The sequence below is a fragment of the Rhinatrema bivittatum genome, chromosome 11, assembly GCF_901001135.1.
Source record: "Rhinatrema bivittatum chromosome 11, aRhiBiv1.1, whole genome shotgun sequence".
NCBI classification, from domain to species: Eukaryota; Metazoa; Chordata; class Amphibia; order Gymnophiona; family Rhinatrematidae; genus Rhinatrema; species Rhinatrema bivittatum.
This window is the reverse complement of record NC_042625.1, coordinates 55,001,049-55,023,765: the sequence shown is the minus strand read 5'-3', so window position 1 is coordinate 55,023,765 and position 22,717 is coordinate 55,001,049. Positions and strand designations below refer to the sequence as shown.

The 22,717-nt window shown below is 47.8% G+C and overlaps 1 protein-coding gene across 1 annotated transcript in view; it reads right to left on the bottom strand.

Annotated features, from left to right (window-relative positions):
* Positions 1-22,717, bottom strand: part of GCN1 (GCN1 activator of EIF2AK4) — a 433,190-nt gene that overhangs the window by 56,391 nt on the left and 354,082 nt on the right. Inside the window, 2 exon segments of the mRNA XM_029571925.1 lie at positions 8,597-8,702; positions 8,705-8,789. Coding sequence (XP_029427785.1) covers positions 8,597-8,702; positions 8,705-8,789 — 191 coding nt within the window.

Here is a 22,717-nt window from a genome sequence, read left to right as displayed (position 1 = left end):
GACTGGTCGCGACGCAGCATGGCTAATTCAGACAGCATGGCTAATTCAGCCCTGAAATTGACGGGAAAAATTAAACTCTGGAATTTGTTGCCAGAGGATGTGGTTAGTGCAGTTATAGTGCAGCTGTGTATAAAAAAGGATTGGATTAAGTTCTTGGAGGAGAAGTCCATTACCTGCTATTGATTAAGTTGACTTAGAGAATAGCCACTGCTATACTAGCAACATTAGCATGGATAGACTTAATTGTTTGGGTACGTGCCAGGTTCTTATGGCCTGGATTGGCCACTGTTGGAAACAGGGTGCTGGGCTTGATGGACCCTTGGTCTGACCCAGTATGGCATGTTCTTATGTTCTTAAATATCAACCTCTGAGTTAGAGGAACCTTGGTGCTGTAACAAAAGCCTAGATTCTCACTATATTACTTGCGAAATGATCTTAAAGGAAAATAGTTCTTACCTGTTAATTTTCGTTCCTGTAGTACCACGGATCAGTCCAGACAGTGGGTTTAGCCTCCTTTCCAGCAGGTGGAGACAGACTAAAACTGAAAGGATATCCTATATGAGGACAGAGGCCTATACTGTAACCCTTCAGTATAACCATTATCAAAGCAGAAAACAACAAAACCCAAATAGGCTCAAGCAAGTAACCATAAAGCTCAAAGGAGCAAACTATAGAACAATAAGACCAACGGGGTATACCTATACCCTCTTGCATATACTTGGTATGAAAAAAACCGACCAAGGCTTCCGGTGTAATTGCTCAGTATTTGTGCATCACATAAGAAGGAAGAGAATCTGCAGACCTGTAAGAAACAAGCTTCGAGAGGAGACAGAAAAGACAGACAGGGAATGGCATCTGGACTGATCCGTGGTACTACAGGAACGAAAATTAACAGGTAAGAACTAATTTTCCTTTCCCTGTACGCACCCGGATCAGTCCAGACAGTGGGATGTACCAAAGCTTCCCTAAACCGGGTGGGACCGAGATAGTCCCCGCTCAAAGCACTTGTCGCCCAAAGGAACAGAAAACTGGGGCGTGCACATCCAGACGGTAGTGCCGAGCAAAGGTATGCAAGGACGTCCAAGTGGCAGCCCTGCAAATCTCCTGCGGAGAGACAGATTGACTCTCCGCCCAAGAAGTAGCCTTAGAGCGCAGAGAATGAGCCTTCAGGCCCTCAGGAACCGGCCGACCTTAACAAAGGTAAGCCGAGGATATGGCTTCCTTCAACCACCGCGCAATCGTGGTCTTAGAAGCCGTTTACTAAGGTTGGGACCACTCCAAAGGACGAAGAGATGGTCCGAAACACGAAAGTCATTGGTAACCTGAAGATAGCGAAGCAGGGCTCGTTTGACATCTAGACAACGGAGATCGCCCCCAGCCGGACCCGCAACCTCCTCAGGAGAAAACGCAGGGAGTTCTACCGACTGGTTGAAGTGGAAAGTGGACCCAACTTTAGGCAAGAAATAAGGAACCGTCTTGAGAGAGACCCCTGAATCAGAAAAACGCAAGAAGGGCTCCCGACAGGACAAAGCCTGAATCTCGGAGATCCGCCGAGCGGAAGAGATAGAAACCAGAAAGACAGTTTTAAGGGTGAGGTCCTTAAGCGTAGCGCGGCGAAGAGGCTCCAACGGAGCCGCACAGAGAGCACGAAGGACCAGATTGAGACTCCACGACGGGCACGTGGCACGAGAGGGAGGGCAGAGATGTTTGACGCCCTTCAAGAACCGAATCACGTCCGGATGACCCGCAAGGGAATGACCTTCCACCCAACCTAGGAGAGAAACCGAACGCAGAGACCTGTATGCGCAGAGAACTGAAGGAGAGGCCCTTGGAGAGACCCTTCTGAAGTAAAGAGAGAACCACAGAGACCGAGGCGGAGCACGCTGGGATATCAGACTCCGCACAGACAGACTCGAAAACCTTCCAGATGCGCACGTAGGCCAGGGAAGTTGACTGTTTCCGGGCCCGCAGTAAGGTGGAGATGACTTCCTCCTTATATCCCTTATGCCTCAGGCGTCGCCGTTCAAAAGCCAAGCCACTAGACAGAAGCGATCGGCCTGGTCGAAAAATACAGGTCCCTGTCAAAGGAGACGAGGAAGATGACCGAGACGCAGGGGGCCGTCTGTCGCCAGGTTGACGAGATCTGCGAACCACGGTCTTTGCAGCCACTCGGGCGCTACCAGAATCACCGGTCCGCGGTGGAGTTCGATTCGGTGGAGAACTTTTCCCACCAGGGGCCACGGGGGGGGGAACACGTACAGTAGGACGTTCGCTGGCCAAGACAGGGCCAGAGCATCCATGCCCTCTGCTCCGTGCTCCCTCCAGCGGCTGAAGAACCAAGTGGCCTTGGAATTGCGCAGAGTCACCATGAGGTCCAGGTGGGGAGGACCCCACCTGTCCACTATCAGAGCCATAGCCGCATCCGAGAGTTCCCACTCCCCCGGATCGAGCGATTGTCGGCTGAGGAAGTCAGCCTGGACATTCTCCTTGCCTGCAATGTGGGAGGCCGCCAGGCACTGCAGATGTCGTTCCGCCCAGGTGAAGAGATATTTGGCTTCCAGGGCCACCAGGGGACTGCGAGTGCCCCCTTGGTGATTGATGTAGGCCATCATGGTAGAGTTGTCGGAGAGGACTTACCGCCTTGCCGCGAAGCAGGGGGAGGAACTCCTGAAGGGCCAGGCGTACCGCCAGGGTCTCCAACCGATTGATGTGCCAGTGAGACTGAGTCGGGGACCAGGTTCCCTGGGTGGACTGGGAGAGACAAACCGCACCCCAGCCCGACAGACTGGCATCCGTGGTCACTATTGTCCACTGTGGCGCTTCGAGAGGCATCCCTTGAAGGAGATGAGGAAGCGATAGCCACCACTGCAACTCTGCGACGGTAGAGTCCGAGAGCGGGAGAACTATGTGGAACTGTTCCGACACCGGCTGCCAGCGGGAGAGCAAAGCTTTCTGTAACGGACACATATGAGCAAAGGCCCAGGGGACGAGGTCTATGGTGGAAGCCATGGATCCCAAGACCTGCAGATAATCCCAGGCCGTCGGGGAAGATAAGGCAACCAGGTTCTGGATTTGCTCGATTAGCTTGAGAGCGCGTGCACGCGGAAGGAAAACCTTGCCTATTCGGGTGTCGAAGTGGGCTCCCAGGAACTCTAACTCCTGGGAGGGCTGAAGATTGCTCTTGGAGAAGTTCACTATCCACCCGAGAGACGCGAGGAGAGATAAAACGTGATCCACTGCCTGTTGGCAAGAAGCCGCCGACTTGGCCCGGATGAGCCAGTCGTCCAGATAGGGATGGACCAGAATCCCTTCCCAGCGCAGCGCCGCCGCAACCACCACCATGACCTTTGTGAAGATGCGAGGCGCCGTCGCGAGGACGAAAGGGAGCACCCGAAACTGGAAATCCTGATTGAGAATGTGGAAGCGAAGGTACTTCTGGTAGTCGCAGTGAATGGGAATATGGAAGAACGCCTCTGCGAGATCGAGCGAAGCGAGGAACTCTCCAGGACGAACCGCCGCTATGACCGCTCGCAGGGTTTCCATGCGGAAGTGAGGAATTTTGAGGGCCCGATTGACCCTCTTGAGGTCCAGTATCGGGCGAAAGGACCCGTCCTTTTTGGGAACGGTGAAGTAAATAGAATACTGGCCGGTGCCAAGCTCCCTCTCCAGGACTGGGACCACCGCGCTCAGAGCCAGGAAAGAGTTTGTTCCACCGCGACCCTCTTGGACCGTCCGCAGGGCAAGAAAAGAAAAAGATCCAGCAGGTCGCGAACAATCTCGAAGGCATACCCGTCTCTGATAATGTCGAGGACCCACTGATCCGACGTGATTTTGACCCACTCCTCGAAGAACAGGGAGAGGCGACTGCCGAGGTAAGGGACAGAGGAGTGAGTCAACTGAACTTCATTGCGTGACAGGCTTAGGGGTGGCACGCGCGGGCTGGCCCTCGCAAAGGGCCGCAGCCCACGAAAGGACTGTGACCAGGACTGAGCACGAGAAGAACCCCTCGAAGAACCACCCCGCCCACGCAGAGCGTAACGACGCTGACCCCTGAAGCGAGAACGAGAGGGCGCGTAAGACCGGGTAGGTTTAGGACGGTCCTCCAGAAGTTTATGGACCTTGTTGATAGCCAAGGAGTCCATAAGCTTCTCAAGGTCCTCCCCAAAAAGCATCTTACCTTTGAAGGGCAACTTGCCTAGCCGGGCTTTGGAAGACGAATCGGCCGACCAATTGCGTAGCCAGAGGAGCCTCCGGGCAGACACCGCTGAAGCCATCGCCTTCGCCTGAACATTTGCCCAGATCATAGAGGGCGTCCGCTCCGTAAGCGATCACAGCTTCCAGCCGCTCAGCCTGCTCCGCCTCTGCCGGCGGAAGCTCCTGAGCGCAGAGCAATTGCTGGATCCAACTGAGGCCTTCCCGTAGCATAAGGCTGCTGCAGCAAGACGCCCGGACTCTAAGAGCCAAGACTTCAAAGATGCGTTTCAGATGAGCCTCTAGCTTACGATCCTGTCCGTCCTTGAGAGCCGATCCCTCAACCGGAATCGTGGTGTGCTTGGTGACCGCTGAAACATAAGAATCCACAGAGGGATACTTCAGCAATTCCAGACATTCCTCCGGGAGGGGATAGAGCTTATCCATGGCACATCCGGAGATTCCCCTCAGGGGCCTCCCATTCCCGTAGGATCAGAAGCTTAAGCATGGGATGGAAGGGAAAGGCGGTAGCCGGAGCCCGGAGCCCTCCCAGGACCGGATTCATATCTTTGGGCAGGGAGTCCATGAGGGTATCCACAGTGGGATCCTCTAAGCCCAGTTCCTGAAGCACGAAGGGGAGGAGGGGCTCTAATTCTTCCTTACGGAACAAGCGAAGGGCTCTTGGGTCATCCCCCTTCAGAGGGGGGGTATCCTCCGATTCCGGGGAAGCAGCGGGGTCCAGGAACCCTGGATCCACTGGGGGGGGGAGCCCCTGGAACCACCCACACCTGAACCGGCCCCTGGGGCTCCACAGCCGGGCTAGAAGTCAACGGCGCGGAACAAGGGATTTTTGGAGGGGGGGGTTGAGGGGGGGCCTTCGTCCTCCTCCTGCAAGCTAGCTAAATAAGATTTATGCATGAGGACAAATTCCGCAGAAAAAGGGACCCTGGATTTCCCGGAGGGGGGGGGAGGAGAGGGGGCGGGACCCCCCTCCTGGGGACCCGCGGGGCTCAAATCGGTGGGTATTTCAAAATAATCTGGCCCCCAAGCCTCAGGGAGCTCCGAAATCGGGGCCACTGAAAAATCCAATATGGCCGCCGTTCCTGGGCTTTGCCGACCCGGGAACGGCCTGGCCATGCTTCAGGGAGACGATCCCCGGGCTGGATTTGCTTGTCCTGACGAGGAGGGGCCCTCCCCCACCCTGCAGGCAAGCAGAGCAGAGGCCCTGCTGCGAAAAACGCGGCAAAGGCAGCCCACAAGAGAGGCAGACTGCCGGCCGGGGCATAGCAGAGCCCCGGCCGGCAGTCTGCCTCTCTTGTGGGCAGACTGCCGGCCGGGGCTCTGCTATGCCCCGGCCGGCAGTCTGCCCACAGAGAAAAAAAAAGTAGAAAAAAAGCTGTGATTGACAGCCTGCAGGGCCGGAGTGAAGCAGGAGGGAATCCTGCTGACTCCTGCCTGTCTGGCTGCCAGATCAAGGCCGGCTAGGACCAGAAAAATAAAAAAGACTGGTCTACTGCTGCAAATAAATTAGAGGTATGTGAATACCTGCAACTTATTTAAAACTTGGAAATTTTATTCCTAAATTTGGGTTTTTTTTACTGAGCGCAGCAGCAGGTTCTAAACCCTCTCGGCAGCCAGATGGGGGGGGGGGGGGGAGACGAGACCCCGAGAGACTCGGTCCCCACGCATGGAAGCGTCACGGACTCAGGCTATGCAGCGCAAAAGGGGCAAAGCCCCCCTGAGCCCGGCAAGAGGCGGGAGACGGAACCATCTCCCTCACAGAAAAAAGGAAAAAAACACTAAAAGACAAACAGGCCTTATTATGAGGAGGAGAAATTTGTAAAACGAAAACTACAATAAGTACTTGCTTGAGCCTAAGGAAAAAGGCTAGCTAGCCTACAAGCAGAGAACCGAAGGGGAGCTGCTACACCTGCTTGGAGACAGACGAATACTGAAGGGTTACAGGATAGGCTCTGTCCTCATATAGGATATCCTTTCAGTTTTAGTCTGTCTCCACCTGCTGGAAAGGAGGCTAAACCCACTGTCTGGACTGATCCAGGTACGTACAGGGAAAGAAAATATTCTTATTGTGCACCTTATAGTATTTTAAAACTATACAGACTGCAATATTTATTATATATCACGTTACTTTTAAGCCATGCTTTTAGACAGATTTAAAGTTGCTTCCCAATAAGCATCCAGTAGAGCAGAAAGTCACAAATGAAAGTGACACACTGACCAACTGAAGCAGGATCGGAGATCTCATTTGTGACTATCACTTGATAGGACAAATTAGTTTCGGGACAGATGGGGGTTTTTTTTTGACAATGTGTGTTTTAGTCAAATTTTCCAAGCACAAACAGGACTGTGCAGTACAACATAACATAAGAACATATGTTTCACCATGTTGGGTCAGACCAAAGGGCCATCAAGCCCCACATCCTGTTTCCAACAGTGGCCAGACCAGGATTCCTAAATTCAATAGATTCCACGCTGTTTATCCCAGGGACAAGCAGTGGATTTCCTAATGACCGGCTTAATAATGGTTTATGGACTTTTCTATCACAAACTTGTCTAAACCTTTTTTAAACCCAGCTACACTAACAGCTTTTACCACATTATCTGGCAACAAATTCCAGAGTTTAATTATGTGTTGAGTAAAAAAGTATTTTCTCCTGTCTTAAATGTAGCACCTAGTTCCTAGTAAATTCATTGCGGCAAAAACGGAGCGGACGCTAGGCTGGAGCACCCAAGACAAGAAAATACAACTTTTACATCTTTTTTACCTGGTCGGGATGGGTCCCGCTGAGGGTGAGTGAGCCGGTATCACCCTCAGCCGCGGCAGTTTCAGGGTCTCCAACCCTCTGCTCACCAGCCTCAAATACCAGGGGGGATGGTCCCACCAGGACATACTGACCCCCTGGGAGGCTAAATGCCACAATCTGTGTGAACAAACTTTTTTTTTTTTTAAACTAGTTTAAAGATAAAGGGACAGTAACCTAACCTTCCTCTGAAAAATACCTGTGCCAATCAAACCTAAATCAGAGAAATTTAAACCTAACACCAGACACTAGGCTTTGCAGATCCACCATCTGCTGGAGACAGAAAAATACAGACAGACACTAGGTGGCACCTCAGGAGTATAAGACAGTCCGCGAAGTCTTTTTCTGTCTCCATCTGCTGGAGGGGAGGCAAAACCCAGCTGCCCTGGACTGATCCGGGTACGTACAGGGAATTTGCATTTACCAGTTTCATTCTATTCATTTTATATGCCTCTGTCATATCTTCCCACAGCCATCTCTTCTCCAAACTGAAGAGCCCTAACCTCTTTAGCCTTTCCTCATAAGAACCTCTGATAATATCCTGTTCATTACCTAGAGTTTTGCAGTAAAAGATTTGCTATGAGAGACGGATTCAATCATTCTTTGCAGTTATTGTATACTACCAAGGGTTGTTGGAACTAGCTTATATCAATCTGAGTAATGTGAACTTGTATTTGATTGTGATGTTTTAGCTGTTCAAATGAATACAAAGAAACTGCAGATGAGCCATATACACATTCAAAAAGTATGGTTTAAAAGTAGAATACTTATAGAAACATAGAAATGACGGCAGAAGAAGACCAAATGGCCCATCCAGTCTGCCCAGCAAGCTTCACACACTTTTTTCTCTCATACTTATCTGTTTCTCTTAGCTCTTGGTTCTATTTCCCTTCCACCCCCACCATTACTTGATACAAGTACTTGATACAAGTAAGAACATAATGACATGCCATACTGGGTCAGACCAAGGGTCCATCAAGCCCAGCATCCTGTTTCCAACAGTGGCCAATCCAGGCCATAAGAACCTGGCACATACCCAAAAAATTAAGTCTAATCCATGCTACTGTTGCTAGTAATAGCAGTGGCTATTCTCTAAGTGAACTTAATCAATAGCAGGTAATGGACTTCTCCTCCAAGAACCTATCCAATCCTTTTTTAAACACAGCTATACTAACTGCACTAACCACATCCTCTGGCAACAAATTCCAGAGTTTAATTGTGCGTTGAGTGAAAAAGAACTTTCTCCGATTAGTTTTAAATGTGCCACACGCTAACTTCATGGAGGCCCCCTAGTCTTTCTATTATCCAAGAGAGTAAATAACCGATTCACATCTACCAGTTCTAGACCTCTCTTGATTTTAAACACCTCTATCATAATATCCCCCCTCAGCCGTCTCTTCTCCAAGCTGAAAAGTCCTAACCTCTTTAGTCTTTCCTCAGAGGGGAGCTGTTCCATTCCCTTATCATTTTGGTAGCCCTTGCCTAATAAACTTTTGAAATACTGTGTTTATACATGCATAAGAGATAAAAGGTTTTTTTTCAAAATGCTCTTGATATGACCTCTTTGGTGTGATGTCCAGTACCTGATTCCAGAATCCTCACTGCTGCGGATACCATTCAGCAGCTCAGTGAAGAGCGGATCCACCTTTGTATGGATAATTATCAGTTGTCCCAGGGCATCTGCAGCCCTAGGCGCACAGAGCGGTTCGAGTCCTGCAATGCTTTGGTAAAGGTAGTCTGCAGCTGGGGCAGGAATGGTTTAAGAGCAATCCCCACCTATAGAAGCAGAAAGATTAGATGTGGTCATAACTGAAACAAAAGCTAATAAGGAGCAAGACAGAGCAAACAAGAAAGCAAAGATACAAGTCTGTGCCAGGACAGAGACATTGGACATAGTGTGGCAGTTTGAAAATAGCCCATCCTGTATAGAGTAAAAAGAAATACACAAATCCACAACTGGCAGACTTTCTCTCGCATTGTAGCAGAGATGTTTCCAGAGCACTTAGTTTTGGTTGGAAAAAATTTCTACAGAAACATTTTTGCCAGTACTTTTCCTTCGACACTGCAAACTTTTACTTTGAAAACTGATAAGACTGTGAGTAAAAAAGTACCCACATAGGGGTAGATTTTCAAACATAAGTGCGCGTGTCCACGTGCGTACAGTTCCCTGCACGCACACATGGATGCGCTGATTTTATAACATGCACTCGCTGACATGCACATGTTATAAAGTCGGGTCCCGGCACTGTCCCGGCCCGCCCCACCCCTTTGAAGAGGCCTGGCACTTGTGCGCATTCCGGGGTTTACGCAAGGCCCGGCCACCGCCTAAACCCCAGGATTTATGCGCACAGGCCTTTTAAAATCCACCCCATACTTTGCAGTTGGGCAGGTGTGATGTTTTGACGACTCATGAACGATAGTCAGGAATCATTTGAACCATTCGAAAACACAGCCCTTAATACTGATACAATATTACAAGGAATTTTTGGATACCCTAGTTCCAAAATTAAATTGCAACAAGTATTGTCAAAGACTATGATACAGACAATTATAATGCTTATCTCTAAGGAAAGGAAGGATCCCTTATTCTGTTCCAGCTATAGCTACATTTATTTATAAACCTCACCATAAGTAAAACTATTAGAGTGGTTTACAATAAAAACATCCATAAAAAATATAAAAAAAAAAACAAATAATCACCCTCTACAGTGTTAAACCCTTTATTCCTGCAGCCCTACGCACTCAAGTATTAGGGAACAGGAAAGCATTAACATGTTTCCAGAATTTTCGCTAGGTCAGTTTCAACAGCACTGCAATTGGTAACTTATTCCATAGTTGTGAAGCTATGCTAGTAAAAGGTTTTATGAAAATACTGCAGCCAAATCTATATCCCACTGAAGTTGACAACTGGAAACCCTGTGAAGACAGCAAGGTCTGATCTGAAATGTAGCATTCCAATTTATCATACAAGTATGTTGGACCATTACTCTGCAAACAGCAAAAGGCCACTGTTAATAATTTAACTTTATTCTCTCCAACACTGGTAATCAATGGAGGTAAACTAACAATGGAGCAGCATTTTCATTTCTACTCATACCACAAATTAACCTAGCTGCACTATTTTGAATAAGTTAGAGCTTTCTGAGTACAGCAATCGGCATCCCTATCAACAAAACATTTCAAAAACCTAACACCCTAAGAATTAAAGATGAAATCACTATCCAGAAAGCAAAATCATTCATATATAGGCTTCAGATGCCTAAGCATTTAATAATTGAAAGTAGACATGCCAAGCCACCTGAAAAAGTACGGTACCAAAGAGAAGCTGGAGTCTAAAGTGACCCCCAGCTTTTGACACTATCTGAAATCTCTACATTAATTCTTAATGTGGATTTAAAAATCTTAATCTACAATATTAGCTTAACAACTCAAAAAAAAAATAGATGTGATTCACCTGGACCAAGTTGGTTTTATTGCTGGACAGTCATCCACAGGTTATATAAGGAAGGTGGTATGTTTAGTATGAAAGACATCAGGGATGTTATTATATTGACCATTACCTTGCCAATTATTCTTTGTAATAAATCTGTCCCAAAGTAAAAACTTTTATAAAACCAAACTTGCCCATAATGCTAAATAAAAAATATTAATTCAGCTTTATTGAAGGTTTTTTTTTAGTGTCCATAGACAACAGAGAAGTATTCTCTCATATTTACTGTTATTTTTCAAGGATGTTTACTGTTAGTTATCTATTTATTTTATTTATTTATTAATTGTTATTTTATCTATTATTATTACTTCTTAATTGTTAACATTATTATATATATTTTCCTGTTATTTGGATTAACCATGTTCATTGTAAACCGCTAACTTGAAGCGATAGTTACTGTTCATTGTAAACCGGGGTGATATGTATATTATACAGGAACCTCCGGTATATAAACCCTTAAATAAATAAATAAATAAATAAATAAATAAATATATCAGATATCTTTCATACTAAACATACCACCTTCCTTATGGAAATCCCTGTTGATGTGCCCCTTTTCATTTAAATATCTGGGATGTTATTATATTGACCATTACCTTGCCAATTATTCTTTGTAATAAATCTGTCCCAAAGTAAAAACTTTTTATAAAACCAAACTTGCCCATAATGCTAAATAAAAAATATTAATTCAGCTTTATTGAAGGTTTTTCCAGTGTCCATAGACAACAGAGTAGTATTCTCTCCTATCAAATATTTAAATGAAAAGGGGCACAACAACAGGGATTCCCATTATCACCATTGTTGTTTGCTCTGGCCATTGAACCACAAGCCATAAAAATTAGATATACAGCAACAATTAAAGGGATTTTTATTTGGAAACTAGAAAATATACTTCTGTTGTATATAATTTATTACTTAATTTGATTCCCACTTTTTCCTAGAAACCCAGTCATTACAAAAATATAATAATTCACAATATTAATAATCACAAAAAATACAATCCCCAACCCTAATCAATATTCTATAACCGCTTAATCCAATTATCTCCCAAATCATCTGATACTGATGCTGGGGGATCTGGTGAGTTTTGGAGGGAAAACTGGGGAAATTCTGAAGTGTTGGGGGAGGGTACTGGAAAGATTTTGGAAGGTGTTTAAGTCAGTGGATAAGTTAATGTATTCAGCAATTTTTCTAACTCTAAAATGGTAAAATATATAAAAAAAACTAATTATAATTTGGAGAAATGGGTATATTTATAATTTGTGCTGTTGTCAAATTATGTGTGCTTTCATTTCCTGCTATATATTGCAGAAAATAATTTTAAATAACTAGAAGGTGTACACTACAAATTTTGAGGAGGAAAGGAAAATTAGTTCTTACCTGTTAATTTTCGTTCCTGTAGTACCAAGGATCAGTCCAGACTGCTGGGTTATGCCTCCCTTCCAGCAGATGGAGTCAGAGAGAAACTGAAAGGCACCTCCTATATAACCCGGGGTGCCACCTGCGATCCCTCAGTATTATCGATATCAAATCAGAATGAATGGCCGTTGCTACCAAAAAATTTGTTTAATATAGAACATTATGCGTAAACACGCTTTTTCAACCAGTGACTAGATCAAGTTAAAACTAAACCTACTCAAAATGAAGAACGAGCATGAACTTGCAAGAACAAGATAACCGAAGGTGGTTCTGCCAAAGGAAAACGGACTTGCGTAATAACCTGTCGAGAAAATATGAACAGCTGACTGGACTCTCCTGTGTACGGGCGGGCGTCTGGACTGATCCTTGGTACTACAGGAACGAAAATTAACAGGTAAGAACTAATTTTCCTTTCCCTGTACGTACCAGGATCAGTCCAGACTGCTGGGATGTACCCGAGCTGCCCTAAATGGGGTGGGACCTGGAGAGTCCCGCGCGAAGCACACTGTCACCAAAGGAATCCACTGTCAGATCCCTCACATCTAACAGATAATGCTTAGCAAACATGTGCAAGGATTTCCACGTGGCCGCCCAACAAATCTCTTGTGGGGAGACACTGGCTTTCTGCCCATGAAGCCGCCTGAGACCGAAGAGAATGCGCCTTAAGACCATCCGGCACTGGGTGCCCACAACATATGTAGGCGGAAGCAATAGCGTCCTTCAACCATCGGGCGATAGTAGTTTTAGAAGCCTGAGCCCCCTTCTTAGGACCGCTCCACAAAACGAAGAGGTGATCAGACAATCGAAACGGATTAGTAACCTCCAAATATCGCAATAGGACCCGGACATCCAACCTTCTCAGATCTTTATCTGCATCAGAAAATGCCGGTAACTCGACCGACTGGTTGACATGAAAAGCCGAGACTACCTTGGGCAGAAAGGAGGGCACTGTGCGAAGAGATATACCCGAATCAGAAATACGCAGTAAAGGCTCTCGACAGGACAAGGCTTGGAGTTCTGAAACCCGCCGAGCCGAACCAATAGCTACGAGAAACACCGCTTTAAGCGTCAAGTCTTTAAGCGTCGCTCGCTTCAAGGGCTCAAATGGTAGTCCACATAGGGAATGGAGAACCAAATTTAAACTCCAGGATGGACAAACCGTTCGCACTGGTGGTTTCAAGTGCTTGGCCCCCTTCAAAAACCGTATCACATCCGGGTGAGCCGCAATGGAAATACCATCAATTTTACCACGGAGACTGCCCAAGGCCGAAACCTGAACCCTGAGGCAAGCTGTAAGACAGACCCTTTCGTAACCCGTCCTGTAAAAAGGACAGGATGTGAACGATCGTGGCTCGTCGTGGGGACAAACCGAGCCCACTTCACCAGGAATCAAAGACCTTCCAAACCCGAACGTAGGTAAGCGACGTAGAAGTTTTCCTGGCTTGCAGAAGAGTAGAGATAACTGCTTCAGAGTAACTCTTTTTCCTTAACCGCCTCCTTTCATAAGCCAGGCCGCTAGACAGAATCGATCTGCCTGCTCTAAAAATACTAGACCCTGCCTTAGCAGGTTGGGCAGGTGATTGAGACGCAGCGGACTGTCCACCGCTAGGTTGATCAGATCGGCAAACCATGGCCTTCGGGCCCACTCGGGGGCCACTAGAATCACTGGGCTCTGGTGACGTAATACCTTTCCAATCAGCGGCCATGGAGGAAACACATAAAGGAGAACATGCGGTGGCCAAGGAAGAACCAAAGCATCCTCTCTTTCGGACCCGTGGTCTCGCCTGCAACTGAAGAAAACGAGCCGCCTTTGCGTTCCGACGAGTTTCCATCAGGTCCAGATGGGGAGTCCCCCATAGTCTCGATATCATGCTCATCGCTTCCTCCGACAGTTCCCATTCCCCGGGATCCAATTGTTGCCGGCTGAGGAAGTCTGCCTGAACGTTGTCGACTCCGGCGATGTGAGACGCCGCAATCCGGTCGAGGTGGCGCTCTGCCCATCTCATCAGCCTGTCAGCCTCATCAGCCACGGGACGACTTCTGGTGCCTCCTTGTCTGTTTATGTAGGCCACCACGGTCGCATTGTTGCAGAGGATCCGTACCGCCTTGTTGCGTAACATGGGTAAGAAGTGTTGTAGAGCTAGTCGGACCGCTCTGGTCTCCAACCTGTTGATGGACCACTGTGTCTGAAACGGAGTCCAAGGACCCTGAGCTGACCTCGACTGGCACACCACTCCCCAACCGGAGAGGCTGGCATCGGTCGTTACCACTACCCATTGGGGGGCTCTCGAGGTTCACCCCCTTCAGTAGGTGATCCGGATTGAGCCACCAGGCCAGACTAGACCTGGCCGGCTCGAGCAGAGGCAAAGGGATCTGGTACTCCTCCGATTTGGGATCCCAATGCGAGAGCAGCGCCCTCTGTAAAGGTCTTAGATGTGCGAAGGCCCAAGGGGCTAGCTCCAGGGTAGATGCCATATATCCAAGAATCTGCAAATAATCCCACACCACTGGGGAGGGGAGTGACAGCAGACGCCCACCTGGGACATCAACCTGTCCATGCGATCGAGGGGAAAGGAGACTCTGCCCGCCAACGTATCGAATCGAGCCCCCAGGAACTCTATCACCTGAGTTGGAGTCAGCTGGCTCTTGGCATAGTTGACAACCCAGCCCAGCGACTGCAGACAATACACAACCGAACGGACCACCACCCGGCAGAGTTCTTCCGACTTCGCTCGAATAAGCCAATCGTCCAGGTAGGGATGCACCAGAATTCCTTCCAGACGTATGCTCACCGCTACCACCACCAGCACCTTGGTGAATACGAGAAGAGCAGTCGCCAGCCAAAGGGTAAGGCACAAAACTGATAGTGTTGCTCCAGGATCATGAATCTGAGAAACCGCTGATGGTGTTCTTGGATCACTATGTGAAGATATGCCTCCGACAGATCCAAGAAGCCAAAAACTCTCCTTTGTGGACAGCCGCAATGACCAACAGCAACGTTTCTATCCGAAAGCGAGGCACCCGCAAGGCCTTGTTGACCTGCTTGAGGTCCAAAATCGGATGAAAAGTCCCATCATTCTTTGGTACCATGAAATAGAGTATCGACCGGTCCGGTGCTCCAACGGAGAAACTGGCATAATGGCTCCGAGAGCCTTCAACCAACCTAGAGTCTTGAAGGACCACTGTTGCTTTCGCGGTGGCCCGCAAGGGGACATCAGGAAAAGATCCCGGAGGGGACGAGCAAAATCCAAAGCGTAACCGTGACTTATAATATCTAGTACCCACTGGTCGGAAGTAATTTTGACCCATTCCTCATAAAAGTGGGACAGCCAACCCCAGACGTTCGGTATGGAGGAATGGGTCGGCGTCCCTTCATTGTGCAGGCTTGCTGTTGTGTGCGAAGGCATGGGTCCCGACTCGCTGAGGCCGCCTGCCTCGAAAGGAAGACGACCAAGACTGTGCTCTTGAAGCTGATTGCCGAGGGGTATAGCCCGAAGCCCCCCTACTTGATCGAAAACGCTGTCCCCTAAAATGGCCTCGGTAGTTACCCAGAGCGCAGGCCGCCCTGGGCTTGTCCTCTGGCAGCTTGTACACCTTGTTGTCACCCAAGGCCTTGATAAGTTGTTCCAGCTCATCACCAAACAATAACTTACCCTGAAAAGGGAAGGATCAGAGTTGGGATTTAGAAGAGGCATCCGCAGACCAGTTCCGGAGCAACAACAGAAGACGCGCAGATACCGCCGAAGACATAGTACGTGCCGAGGTACGAAGAAGATCATAAAGGGCATCTGCCGTATAGGCGACAGCTGATTCCATACGGGCCACCTGTTCAGTTTCCCCAGGGGGAAGGTCTTGGGCCGTCAACATTTGCTGAACCCATCGAAGCAAATCCCGCTGCATAAAGGAAAATTGGTTCTTACCTGCTAATTTTCATTCCTGTAGTACCATGGATCAGTCCAGACCCTGGGTTATGTCACCAATCCAGTAGAGGGAGGCAGAGAAAACATTCTAATGACTCTGACGTATACCCTGGAGCACCACCTGCAGTCACAATCAGTATTGAGCAGTATCAAAGCAGAAATTTAGCTACTAACATATTAACTAGCTATCTAAATAGGAGAACAAATTTCCAACTCACAAATCCTAAATGGAAGCAGAATCCCCCCAAAAAATCTTGGGAACAAACAAGAAAATATTAAGAACAATAGACAGCATGAAAGGCGGTTTAATCACCCAAACAGTGAACGAGCGGACTCTCCGAAAAGACAAATATAATACAGAGACATAAAGGGTGGGCATCTGGACTGATCCATGGTACTACAGGAACGAAAATTAGCAGGTAAGAACCAATTTTCCTTTCCCTGTACGTACCTGGATCAGTCCAGACCCTGGGATGTACCAGAGCTGATTCAATTAGGGTGGGACCCAGAGAGTCCCGCTCGGAAAACACTCTCTCCGAAAGCTGCCGAACTTGGAGCGTGAACATCCAAGCGGTAATGACGAGCAAAAGTATGCAACAACTTCCAAGTCGCTGCTTTACAAATCTCCTGAGGAGAAACTAACTGACATTCTGCCTAAGAGGTAGCCTGTGACCTAGTAGAATGAGCTCTCAACCCTTCAGGAAGGTCAAGACGAGCTAGAAGATAAGCTGAACGAATTGTTTCTTAACCAACGAGCAATCGTAGCCTTCAAAACCTTATGACCTTTGCGAGGGCCACTCCACAAAACAAACAAATGATCAGACAATCGAAAATTGTTTGTAACTTCAAGATAACGCAACAGAGCTCGTCGTACATCCAATTTTTTAAGATCCCTAGAGGATGGATCCAAACAATCTAAAGATGGAAAAGCCGGAAGCTCTATGGACTGATTTAAATGGAAAGAAGATACTACCTTAGGTAAAAAAGATGGTACAGTCCATAATGAAATTCCTGTATCAGAAATTCTAAGAAAAGGCTCTCTGCAAGACAAGGCCTGCAACTCAAATTCTACGAGCTGAAGAAATGGCCACAAGAAACACCACCTTCGCATGATTAAAGGGTTCAAAGGGAGCCGAACACAGAGCCCTAAGAACCAAATTCAAACTCCAAGCAGGACAAGGATTCCGAAATGGAGGACATAGATGTTGCGCACCTTTGAGAAAACGCGCTACATCCGGATGCGCAGCCAAGGATAATCCCTGAACCTTACCACGAAAACATCCAAGCGCTGCTACTTGTACCCGTAAGGAACTACAGGACAAACCCTTGGCTAAACAGTCTTGTAAAAAAGATAAAATATTGGATACCGAAGAGTGAACTGGATCTACTTGATGCTCATTACACCAAGATTCAAAAACTTTCCACACCCTTGCATAGGCCAAAGATGTAGAAGGTTTTCTAGAACGCAATAAAGTAGTCACTACAGCATCTGAATAACCTTTATTCTTTAACCGACGCCTCTCAAAAGCCATGCCGCTAGAGAGAAGTGTTCGACCTCTTCCAAACAAACCGGACCCTGAGACAGAAGGCAGGGAAGATCTCGAAATCGAAGGGGACCGTCCAGTGCTAGTCTGACCAGGTCTGCGAACCACGGACAGCGTGGCCACTCCGGAGCCACTAAGACAACGTTGACTTGTTGAACTTCTATCCGATGCAGAACCTTGCCGATTAGAGGCCAGGGAGGGAACACGTAGAGAAGAACATCCCTTGGCCAAGGAAGTATCAGAGCATCTACTCCTTCCGCTCCTCTTTCCCTCCTGCGACTGAAGAACCGAGGAGCTTTGGCATTCTGAAATGTGGCCATGAGATCCATTGCCGGAGTGGACCATCTGTTGCATAACATTTGATAGGCTTCCTCGCACAGTTCCCACTCACCTGGGTCGAGATGATGCAGACTGAGAAAGTCGGCTTGAATGTTGTCCACCCCGGCAATGTGTGAGGCTGCGATGCTGAGCAGATGTTGCTCCGGCCAGGCGATCAGCTGTTGTGCTTCCTGAGCTACCAGGAAGCTTCGGGTTCCTCCCTGACAGTTGATGTACGCTACCGTGGTCGCATTGTCGGAAAGAACCCGAACCGACTTCCCGCAAAGGAGAGGCTGAAGAGCGATTAAGGCTAAACGAACCGCTCTGGTCTCTAAAAGATTGATCGACCACTGCGCTTCCTCTTCGGCCCACTGACCCTGAACAGATGTATTCTGACATACCGCTTCCCAGCCTGAAAGACTGGCGTCGGTAGTGACCACAGTCCATTCCAGAATCTCTAGTGGTACACCTCGTTGCAGATTCGCTGTCTGTAACCACCAATCTAGGCTGGAACTCTAAGAGGAAGGGGAAGGTGGTATAGTTCCGAAACCGGATTCCAGCGTGAAAGCAATGCAGACTCAAGTGGTCTCATGTGCGCAAAGGCCCAGGGAACCAACTCCAGAGTAGAGGTCATTGAACCTAAAACTATCAAGTAATCCCGCACACGAGGAATAGGAATAGACTAAGTCTCGAATTTGTGATTGAATCTTAAGAAGGCAATGCTCCGGAAGGAACACTATCCCTTGACGAGTGTTGAACCATGCACCCAAAAACTCCAGAGATTGGGAAGGTAATAGGTGACTCTTGTCTTCGTTGATCACCCAGCCTAGAGACTGCAAAAGGCTGATTACCCTGTTGATTGTATAATAACAAAGAGATTCCGACTTCGCTCGAATCAACCAGTCGTCCAGGTACGGATGTACCAACAGGTCCTCCCTTCCTGAGTTGAGCGGCCACCACAAACATTATTTTGGTAAATGTTCTGGGAGCTGTGGCTAATCCGAACGGGAGAGCCCTGAATTGATAATGTTGCCCTAGAGTGCAAAACCTGACAAACTTCTGATGATCGGATTGAATGCCGATATGAAGATAAGCTTCGGTAAGGTCGAGAGATGCTAGAAATTCTCCTCTGTGAACCGAAGCTATGACAGACCGAAGAGTCTCCATCCGGAACTCTGGAATCCTTAGACAACGGTTGACCCTCTTGAGATCGAGAATGAGACAAAAGGTTCCTTCCTTTTTGGGAACGACGAAGAAAATTGAATAACGACCTTCCCGATGTTCTGATGTTGGAACTGGAACTATAGCTCCTAGGTCGCTTAAACGCTGTAGCAAGGTCTTGGATTATGAGATGCTTTTGTAGGGAAGAACATGGTGAAATTAGGAACAGGTGGTGAAGTCACCAAACAAAATCTAAAGCGTAACCTTGATTTATCACTGATAGAACCCATTGATCCGACGTACATCTGGCCCATTCTCCGTAAAACAGAGACAGCCTGCCCCCTATGACGGGAACCGGAGAAAGGACCGGCCTTATCTCATTGGACAGACTTTGTGCCTCCTGAGACTTGGGAAGTTCCAGGTCTACCAAAGCGGCGGCCACGAAAGGACTGAGACCAATTCTGTTGTCTATCTGAAGACTGTTTAGCTGGAGGAGCCGACGGATGAGAAGAACAGAGAAGGGCTACCAAAATGATAAGGGGAATGGAACAACTCCCCTATGAGGAAAGACTAAAGAGGTTAGGACATTTCAGCTTGGAGAAGAGATGACTGAGGGGGGAAATGACAGAGGTGTTTAAAATCATGAGAGGTCTAGAACGGGTAGATGTGAATCGGTTATTTACTCTTTCGGATAGTAGAAAGACTAGAGGGCACTCCATGAAGTTAGCATGGGGCACATTTAAAACTAATCGGAGAAAGTTCTTTTTTACTCAACGCACAATTAAACTCTGGAATTTGTTGCCAGAGGATATGGTTAGTGCAGTTAGTATAGCTGTGTTTAAAAAAGAATTGGATAAGTTCTTGGAGGAGAAGTCCATTACCTGCTATTAAGTTCACCTAGAGAATAGCCACTGCCATTAGCAATGGTAACATGGAATAGACTTAGTTTTTGGGTACTTGCCAGGTTCTTGTGGCCTGGATTGGCCACTGTGGAAGCAGGATGCTGGGCTTAATGGACCCTTGGTCTGACCCAGTATGGCATTTTCTTATGTTCTTATGTTCTGTTAGACCGAAAACGAGAGCGAGATGAAAAAGAGCTTCTAGGCCTAGGACGGTCCTCTGGCAATTTGTGAATCTTATTTTCCCCTAGGGACAAAATTAAATCTTCCAATTCCTTACCAAATAATAATTTTCCCTTAAAGGGTGAAGCCCCTAATTGAGCTTTGGAGGATGCGTCTGCAGACCAATTCCTCAACCAGAGAAGTCTGTGAGCCGATACAGAAGCAACGATACAGCGAGCCGAGGTCCTAATGAGATCATATAAAGCATCTGCACTATAAGCAACTGTAGCTTCCAGTCTACCAGCCTGAGCAACTTCTTCAGAGAGGAAAGAATTGTTTTGTAAAGCCTGGACCCATCTTAGTCCAGCTCGCAAAGTCAAGCTACTACACATGGCCGCCCACACACCAAGAGCAGAAACCTCAAAAATTTGCTTAAGCTGAACCTCCAGCTTACGATATTGGAGATCTTTAAGAGCCGTAGCCCCAGTTACTGGAATAGTTGTTTTCTTAGTGACGGCTGAAACAGCGGCATCCACCTTAGGAAATTTTAAAATTTCCAAAGCTTCCTCAGGTAATACAATTTTTCCATGGCTCATGCTACCTTAAGCCCCAACTCAGGAGTATCCCACTCCCGGTACATAAGGTCAGTGAGAGAAAGATGAAAAGGAAATGATGTCGTGGGACCTCTAAGGCCAAGCAACACTGGGTCAACGTCACCCATCCGAGAATCCTTTACTGGAACCTCGAGACCCAATTCCAGTAAAATAGCTGGAATTAAGGGGCTAAGTTCCTCTCTTCTAAACAGGCGGACTACTTTGGGGTCATCCCCATCCGCAACATGAGGGTCTGAACTAATACTCAAGGCAGGGTCTTCATTTAAATCCCCCTCTGACAAGGACTTGTCCAGGATAGGTAAAGAGCCATGTTCAGAATCATCTGAAAAAGAAAAAATTGTCTGATCCGGACCCTGACGAAGGGGATGCTTCAGAGCTGACCCCACTCCCAAATCCGTGGGACTAGCCCTTTTTGAGGAACGTGGCCTTAACCTCTGTTCAGATGAGAGACTCTTATGTCTCTTATGAAATTTCTTAGATTTGTAAGCTTTGTGAAGAAAACGAAGAAAATCCCCTGAAAAGGCAGAAGAAGAAGAGGAAGAAGAATCTGAAATCTCCTCCAGGCTTTCAGCCGATAAATATGGCCCTGTTTCGCGCGGCTTGTCCCCCCCCAGGGACCGCAGGCTGCGGCGACAGTGGAGGCGGGTCAGAAGCACCCTGACTAGCTTGTTGTGTCGCCACCCTCAGAGTAGACAGGAGTGCCTCAGTTCCCGCACTGCAGCGAAAAGAGTCTGGGGCAGGAGAGCAGCTGGGCCGAGGTTTTGGGGCCACGCGAAGTGTCCAAGTCCCTTACTTGATGAGCCTTCCCCCCCGGGGTGACAGGATGAACAGAGACTCTCCCTGGAGAGACGCGCGCGCATCTCCACAAGCGCGGCAGGCCGTGCCTCGCGGCATTATAAAGAAAAAATGGCGCGAAATAAAAAGTATGAAATAAACTAAAAAACTAAAAGAAACCCCGGCGAAAAACAAAGGCACAGGCCCACCGAACACCAAAAGGTAAGAAAACAACAATTCAGCTGACAAGAAAGGAAAATTAGTTTCTTACCTGATAATTTTCGTTCCTGTAGTACCAAGGATCAGTCCAGGACACCTGGGTTGTGACTCCGCACCAGTAGATGGAGACAGAGCAAGATCTGTCGGACTTGGCTACATTTAGCGACGTGCCTCACACAGCCCCTCAGTCTTATGTAATGTCAAAGTAGAAAATCCAGAACAAACAAACTAGCTAAATAACTAACATCAACAGGGAGCCATTCAAAGGACCCCCAACTGGAACAGGACCCCCAAACCGAAGGAGCGAAACCAATAATCAGAATAGCTAGTAAAACTGCGAGCGGACTCTCCGTTACTTCAGCACAGCAAAAATGGGCGGGATCCTGGACTGATCCTTGGTACTACAGGAACGAAAATTATCAGGTAAGAAACTAATTTTCCTTTCCCTGTACGTACCAGGATCAGTCCAGGACACCTGGGATGTACCAGAGCTAAATTACCGAGGGTGGGAAGCAGAGAGTCCCGCTTGGAGTACCCTCTCTCCAAAACCCCCAGAATCAGTAGCCTGAACATCCAAACGATAATGTCTAATGAAGGTATGTAACGACTTCCAGGTAGCCGCCCTGCAAATCTCTTGAGGCGACACCTGAGAAGATTCCGCCCAAGACGCAGCATGAGCTCTTGTCGAGTGAGCCCTGAGACCGATCGGGATAGGCTTCCCCCGTACAACGTACGCTGAGCCGATGGCCTCCTTAAGCCACCGGGCGATTGTCGTCCTGGAGGCCTGGCCCCCTTTCTTTGGACCAGAGCACAGAACGAAGAGATGATCGGACACCCGGAAAGGGTTAGTGACTTCCAGGTAATGAAGGAGGACTCTCCGCACATCTAACTTCCGTAATTCCTTCCATTTCGGGTCCGAGTATTCCCCACCCGCGAACGCAGGGAGCTCTATTGACTGGTTCAAATGAAACGGTGACACGACTTTTGGCAAAAAGGACGGAACCGTCCGTAGGGAAACTCCCGAATCGGAAATCCGCAAGAACGGCTCCCTACAAGACAAAGCCTGTAACTCCGAGACTCTCCGAGACGAAGTAATCGCAACCAGAAAAACGGTCTTCAACATGAGATCCTTGAGAGTAGACCGCTTCAAGGGTTCGAACGGAGCTGCACACAAAGTGGAAAGG